The following is a 22083-nucleotide window of genomic DNA, read 5'->3' as shown; positions in this document are numbered from 1 at the left end:
GTCCCCCCTCCCCCCTCTCGCCCCCCTCACCACCGCCTCCCCCTCCTGCCCTGGTCTCTGGTGCCTGTGAAACTCTGAAACTAGCCCCAAATATCGGTGCCTTGCTTATAACAACGGCACTGCCATTGCCGATGCACTTGCGAAATCGTTTCCAACAAGCAGAGAAGACATCTTGATCGAAGTCAGCATGTAGAGCCGTCGTGCAACCCGCCTTCGTGATAATGCGAGCCGCTGCAAGAGCCCTGGACCGTTAACGCGTCTCCCATGACCTGCCAAAACTCACAAACTGGCCTGTTCCGCTTTTGTTTTGCACCGCTTCCACCAGCGTGTCGTGACTGCCATTCCCCCGCCCCCGAGCCCGGCAATCGCTCCTGCGAGCAGCGGTTCCCGATCTGCGCCGGCTATCTAATTCAACTCGACATCATTCACGGCCGTCCACCACCTAGTCATGGAACATACAATGAATTCAAGACCTCATTTGAGGCTGCCTGGGTGCCCCTGTGACCTAGCCCTCGACACGCCCGTCCTGGCACGGCCGTCCCAAACTCAACCCTTCTGACCTACGGTTGACCCTGTTTAGGTGTAACGATGCGAATAAAATCAAAATAAACTGACTCTAGAAGGGTGCTGGGCTGCCCAAAGAATCCGGAAAACATGACATCGGCGCGGAAGAGAATACACCAGAAACTTAATGACTTGAACATCATCGAGGTACGTAACACAGACAAGGGGGCAGAGAGACTCATTAATCGGAGCTTCAATTTATAAAGTGGTGTGTGGGCAATCTATACTGTAGAAAAGAAGAAAAATTAAAAAATTTCGTACAAGCCGTTCACCCAAAAATGTACTTTCCAAAAAGCTCCAGGCCGCTTTCATCGTGAACAGACCATGATATTCAGACGCGGGTCATACATCTCCAGACCTTTGCGCGCCAAGTAGACCAAGATATCCTAGGCCGCTCTTATTACGAGGTGCCAACAGGGGTTTCGCACAAAACGGCCTGTCCGGCGATGGGGACGACACAGCACCTGGGCTTCAGACCGTGGGCTGCGCACACAGCCTTGAAGTCCGGGCCAGAGGTAAAGGTTCGGCTGGGGGATTTGCAGTCAATATCGGCAACACCGAGGACATCAACGGCGCAACACTGAGGGACGCTGTAAAGGCCGCTGGGGCAAGACTCGCCACCGGCATCAGTAGAGGTAGGGCTACCACCGCCAGGCTGGGTAGAGGTAGGTTCGCTGGGAGCGGTAGAAGTGGGAGGAGGGTTGCCGCCACCAGGGAGGGGATTCGTGCAGAGAACATCCTGTCCAGCAACGGGGACGGCACAGCACCTAGCGCGCTGCCCGCCGGCGGCGCAAGTCTGCGTGAAGTCCGAAGGGCTGGATGCCGAAGAGGGAGTCTTGCAGTCAAGATCAGCAATACCGAGGACATCAGTGGCACAGCATTGAGGGATGCTGAAGACGCCAACAGGGCAAACCGGGGCATCGCCGCCGTTACCGGGAGGGTTACCGCCAGGAGGGGGATTGCCGCCGGGAGGGGGATTGCCGCCGGGAGGGTTACCACTGGGGAGGGGGTCCGTGCAAAGAACACCTTGTCCGGCGACGGGAATAACACAGCACCTAGCTCGCTGGCCGCCGGCGGCACAAGTTTGTGTGAAGTCAGCGGGGCTGGATGCCGAAGAGGGCGTTTTGCAGTCTACATCAGCAACACCGAGGACGTCAGTGGCGCAGCATTGAGGGTTGCTGTAGAGGCCAGTAGGGCAGACTGGCTCGTTGCCGCCGTTGCCAGGAGGGTTGCCTCCAGGAGGGGGGTTGCCGCCGGGGGGGTTGCCGCCAGGGAGGGGATCAGTGCAGAGAACACTCTGTCCTGCGACGGGGACAACACAGCACCGGGCTTTTTGGCCGCCGGCGGCGCAAGCGCTCTGGAAGTTGCTGGGGTTGGATGCTGAGGAGGGAGATTTGCAATCGATATCAGCAACACCAAGAACATCAGTGGAGCAGCATTGAGGGTTGCTGTAGAGGCCAGTAGGGCAGACTGGTTCATCACCTCCGTTGCCCGGGGGCGGCGGGGTGCCAGTAGGGTTACCACCGCCAGGCTGGGTAGAGGTAGGTTCGCCGGGAGCGGTGGAAGTGGGAGGGTTGCCGCCAGGCTGGGTAGAAGTAGGCTCGCCGGGGGCAGTAGAAGTGGGAGGATGGTTGCCGCCAGGAATAGCGGGCTGGCAGAGAACGTCTTGACCGGCAACCGGGATCACGCAGCAGAGGGCCTCCTTGCCGCTAGCAGCGCAGATGCTCTTGAAGTCATCGCCAGAGGTCGGGGCTCTGCTTGGGGTGGCGCAGTCGACACCGAGGACACCAAGGACATCAACCTTGCAGCATTGAGCATTGCTGTATAGGCCTTTGGGGCACTTGAACTTGTGATGATGAGGGGGTGAACTGCTGGTGGTGGTGGCAGGAGGGCCGGTGTTGGTGTTGGAGCTGGTGTTGGAGCCAGTGGTGGTGGTGGCAGGGGAGGAGCTGGTGTTGCTGCCGGTAGGCTGGGTGCCAGGACCAGAGCTGGTGTTGCTACCGGTGGCGGTATAGCTGGAGCTGGTAGGCTTGTTACCAGGACCGGTGTAGCTGCCGGTATGTGAGGGCCTGGTATATTTAGACGTTTCGCCATCACTGGGGTACTTGGGGACACAGGCACCACCGCCGTTGTTGGGGTTGGTGGGCACGGCCAGTGAAGTGCTGGCAAAGACCGCAGCGGCGACAGTGAGGAACCTCATCTTGATTATCCCAGTCGTATGAACAGGTTAAGCACAAGGGTAAAGACTGACTGGCTTGGAAAAGACCTGGAGAAGAAGCGCTGAAAGAACTCAACTGGGTGGAAGGAATTGTCCAAGCCGTAAGAGAGGGAGACGAGCTGATCGGAGGGGCGTGTCGGCTTTATACCTGAGAAGCAGCTTTTCTTGACAAGCAATGTGCCAGGGATGAGGGGATAAGTTGGTAAACACTTTCCACAACTGCGAGTACCAATTCTATAGCTGCTTGTATGGGCGAGCCTAGACTGTGTCTAGCACCTGGCTACAGGAGCTCGTGTCAAGCTTGCATATCGAGACCCGCTCTCGCCTTTGTGCACTTCGTATGGCCATGTCGCTGGGGAAGAGAGGGTATATTGGATTGGCCAAGGTCATGATGTGTCTCAGTTTCTGGATGGGTGGTCTCGTCCCATGGTGAGTATTCGATAGTGAGGAAGAAACCCTGACATGTTGTCCGAGAGCGAGAAGGGAGGTCACTGGGGAGAGCTTTGCGCGCCGTCATTGACTGTCCCCTTGGACAAAAGAAAGAAAAAGGGACAATGGGCAGCACTAATGCGATAGCATCAGGGCCGGGTGCGGGGCGAAGCTCGATGGCCGAGCTAGTCGTGGCCTTTGAATTAGGTGTTTCCCAGCTGTTTGCTCAATGTCCCTGCAAAGGCGAAAGGAAAAGTGGCGCATATGGGTGTCATCTCTGCTGCCCTTGAGCTTTGGTCGCAGTTGATAGGGGATCGTGGACGCATGGCGCGCGGTGTTGGTAGCCAACGACACTGTCCCAAGACGTCACCATGCGAGCAAGAACCTTAACCGGTGTAAGCAGGTGAGTGGAAGAATGAGACAATCATGAGACGTACATTCAGCATATTGGGTAATTCGGCGCCTCTATAGACCGGGACATTAAGCGAAGGTCGGATGCGAAGAAGGGCGGGAGCAAGGCTGGGCGGAACGGTGAGGGGGGAAAGGCTGGCAAACGAGCCACCGCTACACAGTCAATCGCAGATTGCTTTTCCCGGATGTGGCACGACAGGGGGAGCTGGACCAGGATGTGCTGCCCAGAATATCGAAAGATGATCCTCCGGGGCTCGGATAGCGGGCATGGCGTTGTGATGGCGATGGAAGGGCGAGGAGGAGGAGGGGGAAGAGGAAGATGGGAAAAAAGGGTGACAAGGGAGTTTGCAGGAGGACAAGCGGGAGACGCTAACTATGTACATACATAGGTACATAGGTAGTTAGTACATACATAGGCGGGTTTGGCGGGGCGATGTGATGTCGGCCGCATTGATGCGGATAACTGGCCAAGGAGAAGCAAGATCTGACTGATATCCTAGCGGGAGCCGATTATTTTAGGGCCACAGTTTAGATGATAGTTTTTGTATAAAACCATCTCCTAGATATCTAGAAAAGCGATGATTTATGCATGCTTCTCTTCGTAGCTAGCTAAAGGTAAAGTTTACAATAGCATCATGCAGTACAAAACTCAAATCCAAAATGTCGCCAAATAACATGCGCATTCATGAACAATCACCATTCATCACATGTCGGAATTCGCAATGTCGCTCATAGAGGTATAAATTTCAGCATTCTTTCAGCTCGATACACCCTTAAAAAGCACCTGCATTAGCGCTGTTGACTCCATCATTGTTTTCGGCCTTCCGATACACGGTCATGGCCCACCTCATTCTTATTGGAGCCCTTTGTCTTGCTTGTCAGGTCATTTTGCCCCCAGTCTATTCAAGTCCGAATCATCGCTAGCATCATCGCTCTACCCTTCACATCGTCATTCTGCCTTTCAACGGAGCCTACCGCCCACCTCCCGACCACACGCACCCGTCCGACTCTGCGGTGCGGCATTTGCCGTCCCGGGCCGTCACTTGCGCTTCGTACCATGTATCCCAGCTCTATTCACCGCCAGCCAATGCCCAGCCACCTATGTGGCCATATCTTGCCCGACATGGACGATCAAAACATGCACGAGTACATCAGCAGCATCCGCATCACACTGGCATATTTGTCATGGCCGGCTGTCACATTGGATCGCATATCATTACGCTGACTCGGATGCCTCCAAACGCACAACACAGAATCTGCCCGACACTCTTCGTATTCTTTCCGTAGACGAAATTTTGGCCATCCATATTGCAAGAGATGATTCAGACATGCATATTCATACTGGTGATGTACCATCATCCACAATACGAATTTGCCTCTGCCTTGTCACTCTGCAGCCTCGCGTCTCAACTCGCAGCCAACACACGACGCGAGCGTAGCTCAACGACATTTTCTCGCTCCTACAATACTCCCAAAATAGGGGGGTACCTCATTCATTTGCCATCTTTGCTAGAAACTAGCATTAGGCTTCCATCTGCATTACGCTACTATTTCATGTGCTCGACGACCTAACCTTGTACACGTTGACGCCTTCTCGTGCTTGCGCTCCACGGCTACGGCCACGGCCACGACCCCCACACCCAGGTAAGACATGGCGATGATAGGCTGGAAACCATAAGTTAGTAACAATTGAGACCCATGGTCTCATGTATTATTAACACAACCCTAGCTGATAACTATGTAAGTATGTGGCTTACATGCGCCTCCCCTCATGTAGGCAGTCAGGCCCTTGGACCACCTAACAAGCATTCAGGCATCTCGTACTTTCAGACATTTTTTTTGCGTCCTGTCTAGCTGTTTCCCGGGTAAGAATCTCCTCAAATTTCATCACGTTTGACAGTGCTAAGCCATGACACCGAGAACAGTAGTCAGTGAGCCCGATAGACGGGGCAAGCAACCGCATTGCTTTTCTTGACGCCTGTCCACAACCGTTCAAGCCACTCCCTTCCTTCGTTCTTTTTCTTTGATTTATTTTTTCTAATTCCCAATGCTTCTCCCTGTCAACAAAGAACTAGTGTTGTGACTGTGTCGGATACGTATTAGACCACGCAGCCCTCCCAGCCTAGCGCAGGGGAGTCGCCGTACCCATGGACATTTGGCCTTAACACCTACTGCGTCCATTCTCACGGCGAAGGGTTTTTCTTTTCTATTGGTAGATATTTCAGTAACTGCCTACTCTTATAGACGAACTCTGGGGCACATCATAGCAGACGGGGCTGATGAAAAGTCCCGCAGCAACGCCGCCAGGCACAGCGCGGCTACGAATACCTTAGAGTGGCAACACTCAGTGTAGTACGGAGAGCTCTGAACCGGTACTCAACTGAGACTCTATCTCTGGTCAGTCACAGTCTGACAGAACATTGCGCAGCATTGAACACAGAACAATAAACCTCTGTGGCCGCGGCTCTTGGCCCTCAGCGTGAGGCCGAGCGAGAGGTCTGGAGCGAGAGCTGCTCCCTCGAACCAAAGGCAGCAGGTCCTGAGCTAAGGTGCGACTTTTCTGCTCTCTTTTTTTAGAAACAAACTTTAGCCTCGGCATTTAAGTCCCTCGCGGTCTCTTCGTCTGCGCTTCGCAACGTGGTTGCTTTACCGAAATTAGCTCTCTCCCTCAAAGTCGAGGGAGGCCGCTCCTTGTGAAAGAGTGATTTTCTACCATCGGTTGTAGCAATGTTTCAACAGAGTCGCCCTCGACACAGAATTTCAATGACCCAACTATAGTAGACTGCTAAAAATATGTCCTTAGCATATGCGACTGTAGCGTGAGGTCTGAAATTGTCTGAAGATTGAAGCTTGACTAATACTAAGCTACCCTATAGGAAACTTGACATTTTTTTCTGCGAACGTTTTCGCACCATATCCCCTCTGATCCTCTGCGCAGAAAATGCTTGTATGTTCCTCTAGATTTTATGATTGTTTGCTATGATGTTGCGTTGTATAGAAACCTCACCCGCTGGAAGTATACAATCTGTGGCTGTGGATGAGCAATCTTGTATGTATCAATTGGGAGACTGCTTGAGTGCAAATACTCAACATTATAGTTGGGGTTAAACAATTTTGCATTTTAAAATAAGCAAGCAAGTCTCAATCTAGCTCACATACTTTTCATTGAATTTTGCAAGGGGAAAAAGCGTAGATGTCGACTGCTACGTCATCATGCTTTGCATCTTCGTTATCACGATCCATGCACATGCATACGATGGTGGTGCGACCATGCAATCGACCATGCAAGCCCTGTTCCAGATTCCAACGGTGCATATTGCGACCTGTGAATCGCTCTATGCCCAATTTCCTTTCAGTATTGTTCCAAACTTTTCATCGCCGTTTCTGCTCTTTTTCTGCCATTAAACCGTCTCTAACCGTACCTCTCGCTAAGTCTCACGATCGGCCCGTCTCCTCCCCCGGGCCGGCCGCGTGACCCCACTCTAAACAGTGACACTCCGAACCCTTGTTTCTGCGTTTTCATTCTTCACAACAATTCGTTCCAGAAACCCCTGGCCGACTTTGCCGCCCAACAGGCTCAAACTCATCTAGAATACCTTCAGGCTTCCTGCTGCCGTGCTTGGTTACTGGTACGAGGGATGGAACCAGTGCCCGTCTGACCCCGAATTCCTCGTCACCCACCTCTGCCTCCTTGTGCAACCTCAACCACGTTGCTTGGGCTCCAGATCCTCACCGACTTGCCAACCTGAATTCAACCTCCCAAAAACCTCTCCTCCTCACAATACGCCCACGATGGAAGAGTTCCCCGAGCACATTCCTGGCAGTCCCGCCAGCCAGAGCAGGGGGCGAGCGGCAGAGATCCTCGACCGCCACCTGCCCGACGGCTACTCCGCCGACCCCGAAGCCAGCTTATCCACCGAACCCGTCGAGGCGGCCCTTCTCGAGCCGCCATTTACGCTGGGCCGCTCCGAGTCCCCGACGCTCTCCGCCCGCGGCAGCAGCGGTCCCCCAAATGAAGAAGGCGAGAGCCCCGACTTGGAGGTGCTCGAGTCATCGCTCAAGCTGCAGGGCGGCGACATCCACCGCGAAATGTTCCGCATCAAAGCCCGCGCTAACTCGCTCCGCCGTGCCAACACCTTCTCACACCAGCCATCGCCAAGCCTGCAGCCCGCCGACGATCTCTCGTACCACGAGCAGCGCATCCCCGGCGGCTTCCGCCGGCAACATCTGCTGCAAGAGGCGCGTAAGCGACGAGCCTCCCGGGGGCCCGTCTTCGCGCGGAACTTTGTCGACTTCCTCGACCTCTACGGCAGCTTCGCCGGCGAGGACCTCGACGACACCGACGATGAGACCGACGACCTCGAAGACGAATCCGCAATCGACGACTCCGTGCTCGCCGACGAGACCGCCCCGACCGAGGCGTCGCCGCTGATCCCCAACCGACGACTGGCGAAGCTCGGCCGCAAGAAGAGTGTGCGGCGGCTGGCACGCGAGGGCGACGCTAGCACGCTCAAGACCTTCTTCACGCTGCTCAAGGCCTTCATCGGCACGGGCATCATGTTCCTGCCCAAGGCGTTTCGGAACGGCGGCATGGTCTTCTCCAGCATGACGCTCGTCGCCGTTTCGCTCGTGACTAGCGTCTGCTTTAAGCTGCTGCTCGACTGCCGCGCGCGCTATGGTGGCGGCTACGGCGAGCTCGGCGCCGCCATCGTCGGCCCGCGCTTCCGCGGCATGATCCTCTTCTCCATCACGCTCTCGCAGCTCGGCTTCGTCTGCTCGGGGCTCATCTTCACCGCCGAGAACCTGTTCGCGTTCCTCGACGCTGTCACGCGTAGAGGCGTCGGCGGCGGGAGCGGCGTGTTCCAGCTCGGCGTGCCGGCGCTCATCGCGCTGCAGCTGGTGCCGCTGGTGCCGATGGCGCTGATCCGCAACATCTCCAAGCTGGGTCCGGCCGCGCTCATCGCCGACGTCTTCATCCTGTTTGGACTGGTTTACATCTGGTACTACGACATCCAGGCGCTGGCCTCGCGCGGACCCGCGCCCATCCGGCTCTTTAACCCCATCGACTTCCCGCTGACCATCGGCTCCGCCATCTTCACCTTTGAGGGCATCGGGCTGATCCTTCCGATCCAGTCGTCCATGAAGAAGCCGCACCACTTCGCGCCGCTGCTCTACTTCGTCATGTTCATCATCACCGTCATCTTCACCTCGGTCGGCGCCCTCTGCTACGCCACTTTCGGCGAGGGCACCAAAATCCAGATCATCTCCAATTTCCCGCAGGACTCGGCCCTCGTCAACGCCGTGCAGCTGCTCTACTCGGTCGCCGTGCTCGCCGGCGACCCCGTGCAGCTCTTTCCCGCGGTGCGTATCATCGAGACGTCGCTGTTCGGCGAGCGCGCGACGGGCAAGAAGTCGCTCGCGATCAAGTGGCAGAAGAACGGGCTGCGGTCGGCGGTCATGGCGTTGTGCGTGGGGGTGAGCATCGTGGGCGCGAGCGACCTGGACAAGTTCGTGGCGCTCATCGGGAGCTTCGCGTGCGTGCCGCTCGTCTACATCTACCCCGCGTACATGCATTACAAGGGCGCGGCGGAGAGGCCCTGGGTCAAGGCGCTGGACGTGCTCTTGATGGCGGGCGGCCTCGTGGCGATGGTGTACACGACGTTTGTGACGGTGTATCAGTGGATCGACTCCAAAGTCTAGCATGTTGCCATTTTTTTATTCTACTTTTTGCATATTATCTGGTGGATTTTATTTTCTACTGGTGACGTGGCGATTGTGTTTGCATGTGGAAGGATGGAAGAAAGAAACAAAGATGGAGAGAGAGAGAGGGCAGCGATGCCAGGGGAAGAGCAGGATCATGCATGCGGCGGGCATATGGTCAGAGTAACATGACGAGAATGCGGTGAGCGAGAATGACTCGATTGTTTTTTCTCTTTGGATTTCTCGAAACTGTTGGGATACGTTTTGGTTTGGTACCCAGCAAGGATATTATATGCGACCTGTGCACGTTGCTATTTTTTTTCAACGATGCCGCGCTTCGGATTACCCTTTTGATCTGACATGAGAATGGAGTTTTTCATCTTCCGCAACTTGCTGGGGTTTGACTTCTTTTTAAACTGTTGTGGCATATACGCATACGAATAAAAGCACATGTCCCATGCAGCCCTCCCTCAAGTTTCAATTAATGCCCGTTTCTTACTTGTGCCTGTGCATCGCCACCTGACCAGCCATGGTGGACTTTGGGAAATTTTACGCCTAGACTAAGTCCACGGAGTGTCTCCGGCCGGTACAGGGATCGAGGGAGTAGACCGAGTAAAGGTCATGCAAGGGCCCCGGGAGAGCTCTCCGTGCCATCGGGCAGCCCCAGTCCATATCTGATCCACAGAAATCTGCTCACAAGGACAGTTGGGTTTTGTGTTCTTCTCCAGACCTGAGCCAGGGCGCGCGCAAGGGTGCCCATTGACCCAAAACCCGGCACGCTAACATGTCTTGATGGTTTGATGATCAGGTTCCCCTCTCCTGTCTGACGGTCCTCAGTTTTCAATACCAGAGAACTGTGCCTGCCGGCCTCCGGTATTCGGGGCTTTATCATTGGGAAGCCAACAGCCCCCCTGCTTGTGTTGCAGTTGCAGTCCGGATAGTCCGCCCGGGTGGATCTCCTAACTGGCTTGGCTTCCCTTGGAAATCTAAATTTGTCCCTGCACAGCCTCTGCATAGCAGTCTGCAGTTGTGAAGAGAAATACGACAATGATTTCGGGGTTGACGCGCCTATTATGCGCCAAGAAGAGGTTTGGGGCGAGTCGCCTTGCCCGTCGGCCCTGCACAACCAAGAGCCTCACAGTGTTCAAAATTGACTGTGAAACGCTGAGGCTATTGGTTACTGCTTGCCACAGGATCGTACGTAGCCTGGGATGGTTCTTTCTTTGCAACTCTGCGGTTGAGGGCTCAACTACCAATGTTAACAGGAGAACAAGGCACATCGCTGCCGTAGACTACTCGAAGAAAATGTTCGATTCCCAATTGGCGGTCGGCGAAACTCGATAGGCTCGCTTCTGAGAATAGCACAGACTGAAGGCGAGTGCCACCTTCAATTACTCTCAGCACCATATTTTCAAGACATAATTCGTGACCGGGTTAGTAGAACGGCATGATAAGCTTGTTGGGTCACGAGAGAAGAAAAAAAAAAGCTGGAGGGCAGCCGTGCCGCGGAGAGCTACCCGTTCCTGGCCCGGCGTCGGCGACAGCATTAGTACTCATCAGTGAGAGAGCACGGCGCGGTGCGGCGGAGTGTTGGGTGGCAAGCCAAAGAGCCTCCATCGTGAAGAGGCGTCCTTTCCGGATTGAGAAATCCGATGGCGGTTGGGGTGCTCGCTGCAAGCACTAGAATGAACTGAAAAGCAGACCCAGACACTCAGCAACAGTGTGCCAAATAAAGGGTCCTGGGGTCTTGAAGCTTGTTCCTCAAGACTGTGGAGTTGATGTTGCTTCGGAAGACTGCTTTCGGCTCTAGCGTCGCGAGACGAGCTCAGCATCTCGTCGCAACGAAGCATCGGAGGTGAGACGACGGGGGTTGCCTCCCCACCGGGGAGGTGTTCCAGAACGTTGGGGCTTGAGCCGCGGCCCTCGAGGGAAAGCTGTCAAGCTGTCAGATTGGGAATAAAAAAAGTTGCTGGGTGCGGTCTGGGCTGCGGTGAAGGGCGAGGCGCGTTGCGTTGCGTTGCGTTGCATTTACAGGCACCGCCGGCGGGAGAACCGGCATGGGTGGCGTTGTCTGTTTTTTGTCGTGGACGGCCGAACCTGCAGGCACTAATAATATCTATACGTTGTGTGAATTATACAAGATGTCAAGAATCTTGCATCTAGTGATTCTTGTCGAGGCAGCGCTCTTGTGTCCCATTGCTTGGTAACGGGGCTGTGTCGCAGTTTGTTTGTTTCGCACGTGCGTTCTTAGTGAGCACAAGAAGACGACCTGTCGAAGCGAAAGCGGCACCGAACCAATGTCGTTCATCTCGTTGGGTGAGGCGAGAAACGACAGCTCGGCTTGTTCCACGCAGCGGGCAAGCCAGAGTTGGTCCAAGCACCGTTCTGCGGAAAGCTTCGTCGGTTGGCGACGGGCGTTTGCCCCGAACCGCAGCGGGCGAGGTCACGTCCAACGGCGCCGCCGTCGGCATCCGTACCCACGAGACGGTAACATCTCCATGCGCCCTTTCGTAATTCTGCAGTCATGCATCGAGATTTCGAAGGCTGGCGATGCGAGCTGCTCTCAAACGCCTGGCTGCAGGAGCTGAAAAAAACACGCCATGGCTGCACGTGGAGGGCAAGGTAGCAGCGCCCATGCCAGGTGGTAAAAACGACTTGGTAGCATGCGGGCATTGCGGCGTCCTGGTGCTGAGGAGGTGTCTATCGGACGCCTCGTTGACTGGATGGCGCCGCCACCATGCGGATTGGATGGTGAGATGCCTGATTTGACTGGTGGGAGCTGATGGGCATCGCCATTTGCGGGGGATAGGCTGGGAAGATGGGAAGGAAGAGTCTAACGGACGCTTGGGGGTCAGGCTTGGACAGGTCTCAGTATTCCGCGTGCGGGGGGGGGGCGGAGGTCAGCTCCCTCCTCCCCTCCAGCAGAGGACAAACGAGGCCAGGAAAAAGAACTGCAAAATTAAATAAAGATAAATGGATAAAAATTATAACAGCAAACAGAGACCTGGTCAATTAGGCGGGGAGGGGCGGCAAACCCCCGCAAACCCCGTAAGCCTGTTCCGGCTGCCCATCGTCACGCTAACTTCTTCAGGTATCCCGAAGCTGCCCCGCCCCCAACTACATTACCTCTCTCCCTCTCTTCTCTGCTTTCTCTCACCAGTTTTGCTCTGCTCCATCCATTCCTTTGCCCAGGAAAAGCGAATCTCGACCTAGAACGGCCTGCTACCCTAATGGTAGTAGGTTGAAAAAAAAAGGTCCAGTGTTTCGGGCTGCGCAAGCAGCTGGGAAAGGCAATTGCACTGGAGACCCTCTCCCCTCTTCAGCCCACCCCCCCAATTTTGCGCCCAGGCTCTCTTCCCTCCCCCTCCTTCTGGCAAGAGATCAAAAAAAAAAGGGCTGTCATGTTTTACTCGTTCGCTTTCATCACGTGCATATGTGCTGCTGGGTCTTGGCTTGACCTGCTTCAACCTAGTGATCATGATCTTGGCAAGCCTCTCTCTCCCGCCGTCCGCTCCCCCAAGTACTTTTGCCCATGGATCGGCCAGCCCATTTACCTATCCATGGGCGCCAAGTTTACGTCTTAGAATTCCTTTTAATTGAAAGACATCGCCCCATGGCTGTCGAATACACGTCACTTTTCATGCCCGTCCGGCTCCCGCCTCCTGCTGATTGCTTCCTGCAAGCAGTTTGTCGCAGCTGCATGCCTGTAAGCTGAGGTAGTCATTTGATCCGATGACCGGGGCCCCCGGAAAGCGGTTTCCCCTGCGACCAGACAAGAGAAATCCCCATACTTCGTTCGAATCCCATAGCCCAGGATAATTCCAGTTCATTGTTTCCGGTGCTATAGTGGGTGGTGTGTGGTGTGGGTTGTCGCGGCGCACTATCTGCACCCCTCCCTTCCCCCTCTCTCCCAGCATCTCACCTCCAACAAAATATCCCCAACTCTCTCCACCTTTGCCGAAAGTCGACGCCGTTCTCGCCCTCATCCTAACGTTGGAGCTTCCGCTTCCCCGTTTTTATACTTCTCGTCCTCGTGACGGGTAGCGCGGAAAATTCAACCTCGCTTTGCTCTCCACGCGCAACCTCCCCGCGATCCCCCCCCCCTTTAATTCTTCGCTGAAAACGCCATGGAGGGAGGGGGAAGAAGGGGGGGTGTCTCTACCCGTCAGCCCACACACATCCAGAACGTCCGTAACCGCTTCAACTCACAAGAGTAGGGTCACACAAGCAAACTTCGTGGACTCGCGCCACCCGCACACCCCGGGATGCCTGGTAAGCTTGCGTAGTCTTGTGTGTTATGCTGTGTGCCAACTATCGTGGGCGTCGGTGGTCTGCTCATTTTCGTACAAAAAGCTGTCCAGCCCTCCCTCCCACACCTCTCGCTCTCTTTCTTCCCTTTTTCATTCACTCACCCAAGTCTTCATACACTTCAGTGTTACCACCACCATCCTCCTTTTACATATAGACACACAGACATTACCGTACAATGTCTCGAGTGATTTTTCCTACCCTCCGCATGGCGGCCAAGGCGTCTGGCACGCCAATTGCCCGCTCTGCCCGCGTCGTGGCCCGTCCCATCGCCGCCTCTGCTGCCCGCAGCTTCCACTCCTCTCCTGCCCGCCTCGACCCCAACCCGGTCACGCGCCCTCACCTGCTCCCCGAGTTCAGCCTCGAGAACAAGGTCGTCGTCGTGTCCGGCGGCGCCCGCGGTCTGGGCCTCGTCCAAGCCGAAGCGCTCCTCGAAGCCGGCGCCATCGGTTCGTCATCCTCACCCACCTTTGTTGACCCCGTCTCGCTTTCCCCCACTAACACGATGCGCCCAGTCCACTGCATCGACCGTCTCGACCCTCCCGCCAACGACCCGGACTCGCACTTCTCCAAGGTGCAGCGGCGCGCGCGCGAGGAGCTCGGCACGACGCTGAGCTACCACCAGTTCGACGTGCGCAACAACGAGGCGCTCAACGAGACGATGCGCAAGATCGCCGACTACACCGGCCGCCTGGACGGCCTCATCGCCGCGGCGGGCATCAACTACGAGACCACCGCCCTCGAGTACTCGCAGGAGGAGTGCGAGCGCATGATGAGCATCAACGTGACCGGCTGCTTCATGACGGCGCAGGCGGCGGCGCGCCAGATGGTGCGCCTCAAGCGGCCGGGCTCCATCGCCATGATCGCGTCGATGAGCGGCACCATCGCCAACCGCGGCATGTACGGCGGTGCGTACAACGCCTCCAAGGCCGCTGTCATCCAGCTCGCCCGCAACCTTGGCGCCGAGTGGGGGCCGTACGGCATCCGCGTCAACACCATCTCGCCGGGATACATCATGACGGAGATGCTGCAGAACCTGTTCGTGACGCAGCCTCACCGCAAGGATCAGTGGGCCTCGGAGAACATGCTCGGTCGCCTGTCCCTGCCGCATGAGTTCCGTGGCGCCGGCGTCTTTCTCATCTCTGACGCCTCCAGCTTCATGACTGGTAAGTCGCCGGGGAGCGCTTGAGTATTCTACAGTATGCTAATTGGTCTTTTTTAGGATCTGACCTGCGCATCGACGGTGGCCACGCTGCCTGGTAAATCGCGGAAAAAAAAATGGTCTAAAAATCAAGTGCTTTTTTTTTCGATTGGTTCATATTGGCGTGCAAGCAAAGGAGTTTGGGTTTTTACTTTTTACATTTTCAAGGCAACTCATTGCATGATGTGGACATTTCTTGCAGTCAAGATTTAAAACATCAGATTAATAATATACATAAAATAATATCCGATTACATATCAACCAAGTGAAGTTGTGTCCAGAAGGCGGTGGTTCAAAGTCTTGTAATTTTGAACTAATTAAAGCCTGTTTGCCTCTGAGTCGAAACACACTTTCAGCACCAGGCTAAAATGTAGAAATCATCGCTATTTAATTGCGGCACATCTTCCGAATCGCTTGCTGAGTAAATGCATAATTCTAGCTGAAATTGCTTCTACGCGATTGCTCGCCTCAACCCCTTGTTCACGCCGTCCACCTGCTCGTCTTGGCCATCAAGGACGCCATAGACGCGAGCCGCCTTTTCCGCGAGAAACTCGTTCTGCTCCCTCGCGCTCTTATCCAAGTCCAGGAAGAAGAAGAGCCCCAGCGCGCTGACCAGACTCAGGGCGAACAGGAAGTAAAACGGCGCCCTCTTGCCCCTCGGCCCCCGGTCCGGTGACGCGTCGATGATGGCGCTGCTGATTAGCGGCCCCGTCAGGCTGGACGCCTTCCCGACGACGCTGAAGAGGGAGAAGAAGAGGTACTCGTACCCGCGCGGCGTGACGGAGCTGATCATGATCTGCGCGTAGCTGTACCAGGGACACACGAAGAGCCCGTAGAAGACCTGGTAGGCCCAGATCTCCGCGACGGTCTGGAAGCCGCCGAAGCGCGTCGTCCAGTTGCCGACCATGCCCCAGGCGTCGAGCAGGATGACGCCGACCATGATGGCGGCGAACATGGTCTTGGGCCGCAGGTTGTACCGCTTCTGGATCAGCCAGAAGGACCCGATGCCGACCGTCTGCGCGGCGATGTTGACGATTAGTAAATAGGTGAGCTGCAGGCTGTCGTAGTTCACGATCTCGTTCTGCAGCGTGCCGACCAGCGTGACGGTCGTGTTAAGAGCGTCGCCGAGGAGGAAGTAGCCGGCCAGGAAGATTAGGCTCTGCTTCAGCCGCCACATCTGCGTGAACGCCTCCCGCAGCTGCCACGCGCCGACGGTGAGCATCGTCTTGCCCGGCGGCACCGCCAGCCCCGGGCGCGTCTTCTCGATGAAGAACCAGGGCACCGACAGGATCAGCCAGAACCCGGTCGCGAACGCGATCAGCACCGACAGCGCCCAGTTATTGTCATCTCCGGCACCGCCCTGGACGCCGCGCATCACGCCCACGATGACCGCCAGCAGCGCAATCTCGACCGCCGACTGCGCCCAAAAGGCAACGTTGCTCAGGCGGCTGCGCTCCAGCTCGTCGCGGCGGGCCAGCTCCTCGGCGCCGATGGCCCCGCGGCCATGCTCCGCGCGCGCCTCCTTGAGCTGGCGGGTGTTGCGGGCGAGCGCCGGAAAGGCGGCGATCCAGTAGGCCGTGGCGAGCTGGTAGGTGACGGAGCCGGCCATGTAGAGCGCCGCGGCCACGCGCCACCGCGAGACGTCGTGCACGCCGACCCAGGCGAAGCCGACCGCGTAGGCGAGCACCGACGTGCCGAGGAGCAGCCAGCGGCGGCCGGTGCCAAAGTCGGCGTAGGCGCCGATGACGAGGAAGAGGCCCGTCTGGATGGCGAAGGCGACGCCGTTGCAGAAGAGCACGATGCTGTTGACGTCGCGCACGCGGCCGGCAAAGGGCAGCGAGTTGGCGTCCGGTCCGTAGAGCGCGGCGGCCTGGGCGAGGAGGTTCTGGAAGGCGGTCGGCGCAAAGTTGAAGGGTCCGATGCCGTTCGCGCCGACGTAGTAGGCGTACCAGGACCAAATCTCCAGCCGGGACGTGGTCGCGACGTGCTTTTCCTGCAGGATCGGCGCGGCTATTTGCCGCTCATGCAGCCGTGCTCCTGACCCATGGCTGCTATCTTGTCTGCGGTCGGATGCTGATGCTTGAGGCGTGAGAACTTGGGTGTCTGGCATCGTCATCACGGCCATGGCTTGAACTCTCCGGTGCTGGGAGATGCTGAAGTCGGAGCGAATTATTGAGGGCAAGAAGTCGGTGAACGGGTGTCACAGAAAGGAGGAAAAGTATCTTCAGGCAGATTCACTCGGAACTTTTGTGTTTCAGCCCAGTTGCCAGCTGAAGAGATGCACCACCCTGCATATATGCATGCACGACCGGAAGCGGCAGAGCTGACAGCGGGGGTTCGTCGACGACCGGCCGTGAGGTGAAGAGGAAGTCACAAGGGCTGCAAAGTGGTTCTGAATGAAAGTGAAAGAGAACAATTTATAGAAAATATTAGAATAAAACCGGCTTACGGGCACCTGCTTTGGTGCCGGCCTTAGGCTATGTACATATATTTATTTATTGGCGAGAATGTACAAGGTTTTTGGTGCGCGCCGTCTCGCGCCACTGTGAAGCAGAGCAAAGCAAGCCAAAAGTTTATTAGTAGATTAGCTTTCAGTAAAGTAAGCTGATTCACTCCGTGTATCATAGCAATGCGCTCCACCAAAACTCACAGGCTACCGAGTTGCAGCTTATCTGATCTATAAGATACTCAACCCTCCTGCTGTGAATGGCTTGCTGCAGGGCACCTTGACTGAGAAAGAAAACGCAGACGGTGCAGCGATCGTGGCTAAAATTCTTGCAATTTTGGACATCTACTAATACGTATAACAGTGTAACCCTCTTTCTGCATCCATCACCTGGTACACGGGTACATCCGCCGTGAAGCCATCATACATCAGCATGTCGTCCAGCCGCGCATCGCCCGTAGAGTTGTACATGTGCTGTCCCAAGTACTGCATCTGCCGATCGCGGGGACCTTGTCGCTGCCACGTCCACCACAGCCGATCCAGGTTGGCATGGTGCAGGAAGAAGAGAGGATCTAGCAGCGCGTGTCAGGACGAAGATGCGAACCGTCAAGCCCATCACTTAGTACTCACCATTCGCCGCCGTCATGGCTCTAAAGTCGCCGTTAATCGAGTTGTGCAGGGTATTATGCAGGTCCCTCTCGACCCGGAGCAGGAAGCTGGTGTAGTCCCTCTGCCGCAGGATCTCACCCATGTTCTCGGGGCCGAACATGTCACCAGGGATACGACCCGTGATCCCTTCTTCGTCGCGGAAACCCCGCGATAGGCAGTGCTCGGCGAAGGTGTGGTTGTAAATGATGGGTCGCAGGTCGGCGAATGGTCCGTCGACGACGCATCGACCGCCGCCGACCGTCTCTGCGCCGAGAGCGTCGCCATCGCCGCCGAAGCCGGTTCTGCTGTCCCAGATAGACGAGTGCGCGAGGTCCATCCAGTCCAGCGACCAGTCCCAGTATCTAAGAAAGAAACGGCGTGAGATTTAGGGTGACACGTTGGAATCATCACGATGCTGAACGTACGGCATGGAGCCTTGGTAGCCGCAGTGGGCTTTCAACCTGAACTCGATAACAGACAATACATGTCGATGCCATGGTAGGAAGCAGGCAGAGCGATGACCTGTACAAGAAGTCAGTCGCCTCGCTTACCGGGCCGTAGCGCTCGACTTACACAGATTCCCTATTCCACCGTGAAGGATGGCGACATCGTCGTAGACTGTTCGGTTCATCTGCCACGGGGAAGGCGTTCTCGCGATGCACTTGATTGCATGTATAAAATCGTCACGTTCTTCGCTTGTGAGAGCCCGCCACTCACGACGGACGGGCGGATCGACGCACCCATTTGCTGTTGGTGGGCGGACAGGAGCGGTTTGTAGCACTACAAAGAGGACTGCCACAAGTACGATCGTGCTAAGCAGGGAGAGAAATAGAACTGCAACACACTGCCTGCCTCGTGAGAAGTTATGCTCTGGCTCTTGATCGTCACGTTCAGACTTCGAGTCGTCGAGGACCACGTATTTTGGCTCGCTCACGTGTTGCGGCCACGCCATGGTGAGCATCGTCACTCTCGTCGATGAGAGACTTGAAACAAAACATGGAGATTTGCTACCCTCGATCCCACTTGCGGAAACACAGAGGCTACGACTACTGGGCTGCTCTGACATTCCATCCTCACAAGCTTTGCCGCCGTGTCTATCTAGACTACAGGACGACGCAGCGCCACATGAATTTGGCATGTGCTGTCATGTGCGCAGAGAAGTTATGAGGCGCGCCAGTGAGGTAATAAAAATAACTCTACCGAAGATGTCACTTAAATTTCTCATAGTTTCATGCTGTCTTCTGCACCCCGGCGCCAGACCTCCTCTCTTTGGCGCCACGCCTGACGATCCGGCGCCAAACCGCTGTACATGTACACTGCTGCATTTGGCTGTATTTCCGGCTAGAACCCCTTCCTGGAATTGTTTCTTCCCCTTTTTCTTTGCAGCCATCACCCAGTCAATACTATCGCCATCTACACATCCGGCCACTCCGTCCGTCATGGAAAGCTACAGAGACAGCAACAGTTCCACCGCTCGCGACTCCGCCCTGGACATTCCGCTGCGGGAGAAGGAGTCCCTGCTAACCTGCACAGTGGAGCAGAGAAAGCCTTCGTCCCGACGAGCAGTTAGAACAATTCTGTTTGTCCTGCTCGTTGCGGTTCTGGCCATCTCCAACGTGATCCTCGGGGCGGTGGTTTTGGGCCAGCTGGGCAGCCGTAGCGAACCTTCCTCGACCAAGGCGCATAGTTCCCACGAGTGCCCTCACAAACACGCCCATGAACACGAAAAACAGACTCCAATCCCGCTAGGGGGCTTGCCTCGCGTCGACGCGCACCCGGAGTGGCTCCCGCCTGAGGAGTGGCGCACCGAGGTGTTTAGGCTGCACCAGATCTATGGCGAGGAGCCTGTAGGCACGGCCAAGGAGGCCTGGCTTTCCATGATACCCAGTAAGTCAATTTTTCAAAAGAGAGAATAGAGGAAAAGAAAAAGCATGCAACTGCCCTGCTAACTCATCTCTCTCAGAGGGCAAGGGCTTCATTGTCGTGAGAAACGACACGGAGCTCCCCAACATGCCCGGCTTTCGCCGCCCTGCCCGGGAACAAAAAGCCTGCGTGGCAGTCTTTCATCAAATGCATTGCTTAGTAAGTCCAAATTTACCTCTTCCTTGATCAATTGCGCATGGAGCTGACACGCTTGCCCCCCTCCCGCAGTACATTACCTTCAGGGCCTACTGGAACGCCCGCAACGCCGAGTTCGACGAGATCCCGCCCGAGCACCTCATCCACTGCTGGGACTACCTGAGACAGAGTGCCATGTGCGCCGCGGACACGTCGCTCGAGTGGGTGAACGAGGAGGAGAATCTTCAGACGTCGGGCTGGGGCTTTCAGCACACATGCAAGAACTTTGACGCCGTCTTTGAGTGGACGGAGTCGAATCGCTTCACGGAGCTGGTGGAGATTGACTAGTTGCGCTGTAACCAGTGATTATCTGTCGTCAATGACCTAGCTAGCGATTCAAGTCTTCTTAACAATTGTCTTTTGTGTGCTTCTCACTCCTCTGACGCAGAGGCAGGTGTTGGTAGACCTTGGTGCTGTGTGCACTATGGATGTTGGCCTGGTCTACGGAAAACTACGATTAAGCACTTCTCTCAGCGGAAGTCTTGCAGACAGACAAAAAGCGACAAGCATGGATTTGAAAAAAAAAGAATGGACAAAAGAGAGACAGATAGAAAAAAAAAGAGAAAAAAAGAGAAAAAAAGAGAAAAAAAGAGGCAAAAAAAAAAAAGTCCGTAAAGCAGCTACGCTGGGTGTGTAGTCACAAGTGAATGAATGCTTCAGCGGGTTGAGCGAGAGAGAATGTAAATTCAAAGTTCTGCGCATAATTGAAGGATTCCTATGCAACCAAACTATGCAACTATGCGCAAACAATCATCCGAAACATCCAGACTATCCCCAATGCCTGAGGGTATCGTCTGTCGCCGACTATGCATGCTTACCAGGACCGATGGTATAGTCCTCGACAGACTTGGCCTGCTTGCCCGGTCCGATGGTGTAGTCCTCGACAGACTTTACCTGTTTGCCAGGACCGATGGTATAGTCTTCAACAGACTTGGCCTGCTTTCCTGGACCGATAGTATAGTCCTCGACAGACTTGGCCTGCTTACTAGGACCGATGGTGTAGTCCTCGACAGACATGCCGCGCTTCCTAGGGCCGATGGTGTAGTCCTCAACGGACTTGGCCTGCTTGCCTGGTCCAATAGTGTAATCCTCGACCGACTTGACCTGCTGTCCCGGCCCGATGGTATAGTCCTCGACAGACTTGACCTGCTTTCCAGGGCCGATGGTGTAATCTTCAACAGACTTGGCCTGCTTGCCCGGCCCAATAGTGTAGTCCTCAACAGACTTGACCTTTCCAGGACCGATGGTGTAATCCTCGACGGTCTTGCCCTATGATCATGCTTTAGTTAACAATGGCGAGAATGGTAAGATGGCCAGATACGTACAGGCGTTGGGGCGGCACTGGACCAAGCCGTGAGGGCAGCAAGAACAAAGGTGGCGGAAAACTTCATGATTCTCAAATTGCTTTTTTTTATGAATAGTGGAGCTTTTTCAACTTGGGATGGTAATCAAGACGGTGACGACCAAGGAGAGTTTCTTGTACAACCTGTTATAGTTTGAACCATGTCATGTATGTCATCGTTGGAGACGGGGGCGTGCAGCCAGGCGCGGGCAGTGAGTTGATGGTGAAATTCCTCGCGCCGCAACTCAGCGCCTCTCATTTTCATTGGCGCGCCAAACCAAAATATTACTAAAGGAGCCACAGTAGTCTTTTATCTGGCGCACCATGTGAGAGGTGTGTCGAGACTCATCCCAAGGCTCCTAATGTCCACGACCACGTCGCGCATCTGCGGATCAACAGGCGTAGTGATATCATCGCACGTCAGTGCCGTGGCCTAAAGTTTTTGGGGACAACTTTAGTAGCATTCTTATCTATAAAAAAATAAACCAGGAATTTGCTCTCTTATGCACCTCTCTCCAATCACACGGCACACTTGACGTAGTCGGCGCGTGTCTGTCGACTTCTTTCCAACACTCTTCAACCCCGTTTTTGACGTCTCGAATAACAGTCAGTCCAGAATCCTGTGGCGACAAGTTTGTCATGATGTCCTGAAAGACAGGGCGCTGAGAGGGCGCAGCGAGGCTGGCTGTCGTGCTATA

General features: G+C 55.4%; 7 protein-coding genes across 7 annotated transcripts; 3 read left to right on the top strand and 4 right to left on the bottom strand.

Moving 5' to 3' along the window:
* Positions 1-964: 964 nt before the first annotated feature.
* Positions 965-2764, bottom strand: ISF_00313 (Trihydrophobin; the record flags this gene model as incomplete). Its single annotated transcript, XM_018843920.1, has 1 exon — positions 965-2764. The coding sequence occupies one exon, from the start codon at positions 2762-2764 to the stop codon at positions 965-967; it is 1800 nt and encodes a 599-aa protein (XP_018708370.1).
* Positions 2765-7414: 4650 nt separating this feature from the next.
* Positions 7415-9322, top strand: ISF_00312 (amino acid transporter; the record flags this gene model as incomplete). The annotated part of the gene is made up of 1 exon (XM_018843919.1): positions 7415-9322. One exon carries the CDS (start codon positions 7415-7417, stop codon positions 9320-9322), a length of 1908 nt encoding a protein of 635 aa, XP_018708369.1.
* Positions 9323-13808: 4486 nt separating this feature from the next.
* On the top strand, positions 13809-14893 carry ISF_00311 (NAD(P)-binding domain protein; the record flags this gene model as incomplete). Its single annotated transcript, XM_018843918.1, has 3 exons — positions 13809-14079; positions 14146-14796; positions 14853-14893. 3 exons carry the CDS (start codon positions 13809-13811, stop codon positions 14891-14893), a joined length of 963 nt encoding a protein of 320 aa, XP_018708368.1.
* A 389-nt stretch (positions 14894-15282) lies between these two features.
* ISF_00310 (Major facilitator superfamily domain, general substrate transporter) lies at positions 15283-16956 on the bottom strand (the record flags this gene model as incomplete). The annotated part of the gene is made up of 1 exon (XM_018843917.1): positions 15283-16956. The coding sequence occupies one exon, from the start codon at positions 16954-16956 to the stop codon at positions 15283-15285; it is 1674 nt and encodes a 557-aa protein (XP_018708367.1).
* A 669-nt stretch (positions 16957-17625) lies between these two features.
* On the bottom strand, positions 17626-18556 carry ISF_00309 (tyrosinase; the record flags this gene model as incomplete). The annotated part of the gene is made up of 4 exons (XM_018843916.1): positions 17626-17849; positions 17908-18287; positions 18351-18447; positions 18499-18556. 4 exons carry the CDS (start codon positions 18554-18556, stop codon positions 17626-17628), a joined length of 759 nt encoding a protein of 252 aa, XP_018708366.1.
* An 808-nt stretch (positions 18557-19364) lies between these two features.
* Positions 19365-20331, top strand: ISF_00308 (hypothetical protein; the record flags this gene model as incomplete). The annotated part of the gene is made up of 3 exons (XM_018843915.1): positions 19365-19812; positions 19889-20007; positions 20077-20331. The coding sequence occupies 3 exons, from the start codon at positions 19365-19367 to the stop codon at positions 20329-20331; spliced, it is 822 nt and encodes a 273-aa protein (XP_018708365.1).
* A 516-nt stretch (positions 20332-20847) lies between these two features.
* Positions 20848-21434, bottom strand: ISF_00307 (hypothetical protein; the record flags this gene model as incomplete). Its single annotated transcript, XM_018843914.1, has 2 exons — positions 20848-21312; positions 21369-21434. 2 exons carry the CDS (start codon positions 21432-21434, stop codon positions 20848-20850), a joined length of 531 nt encoding a protein of 176 aa, XP_018708364.1.
* Positions 21435-22083: the final 649 nt, after the last annotated feature.

The sequence above is a fragment of the Cordyceps fumosorosea genome, assembly GCF_001636725.1.
Source record: "Cordyceps fumosorosea ARSEF 2679 chromosome Unknown scaffold_1, whole genome shotgun sequence".
Lineage (NCBI taxonomy): Eukaryota > Fungi > Ascomycota > Sordariomycetes > Hypocreales > Cordycipitaceae > Cordyceps > Cordyceps fumosorosea.
The sequence above is the reverse complement of the archived record's forward strand: the minus strand, read 5'-3'. Positions and strand labels throughout refer to the sequence as shown.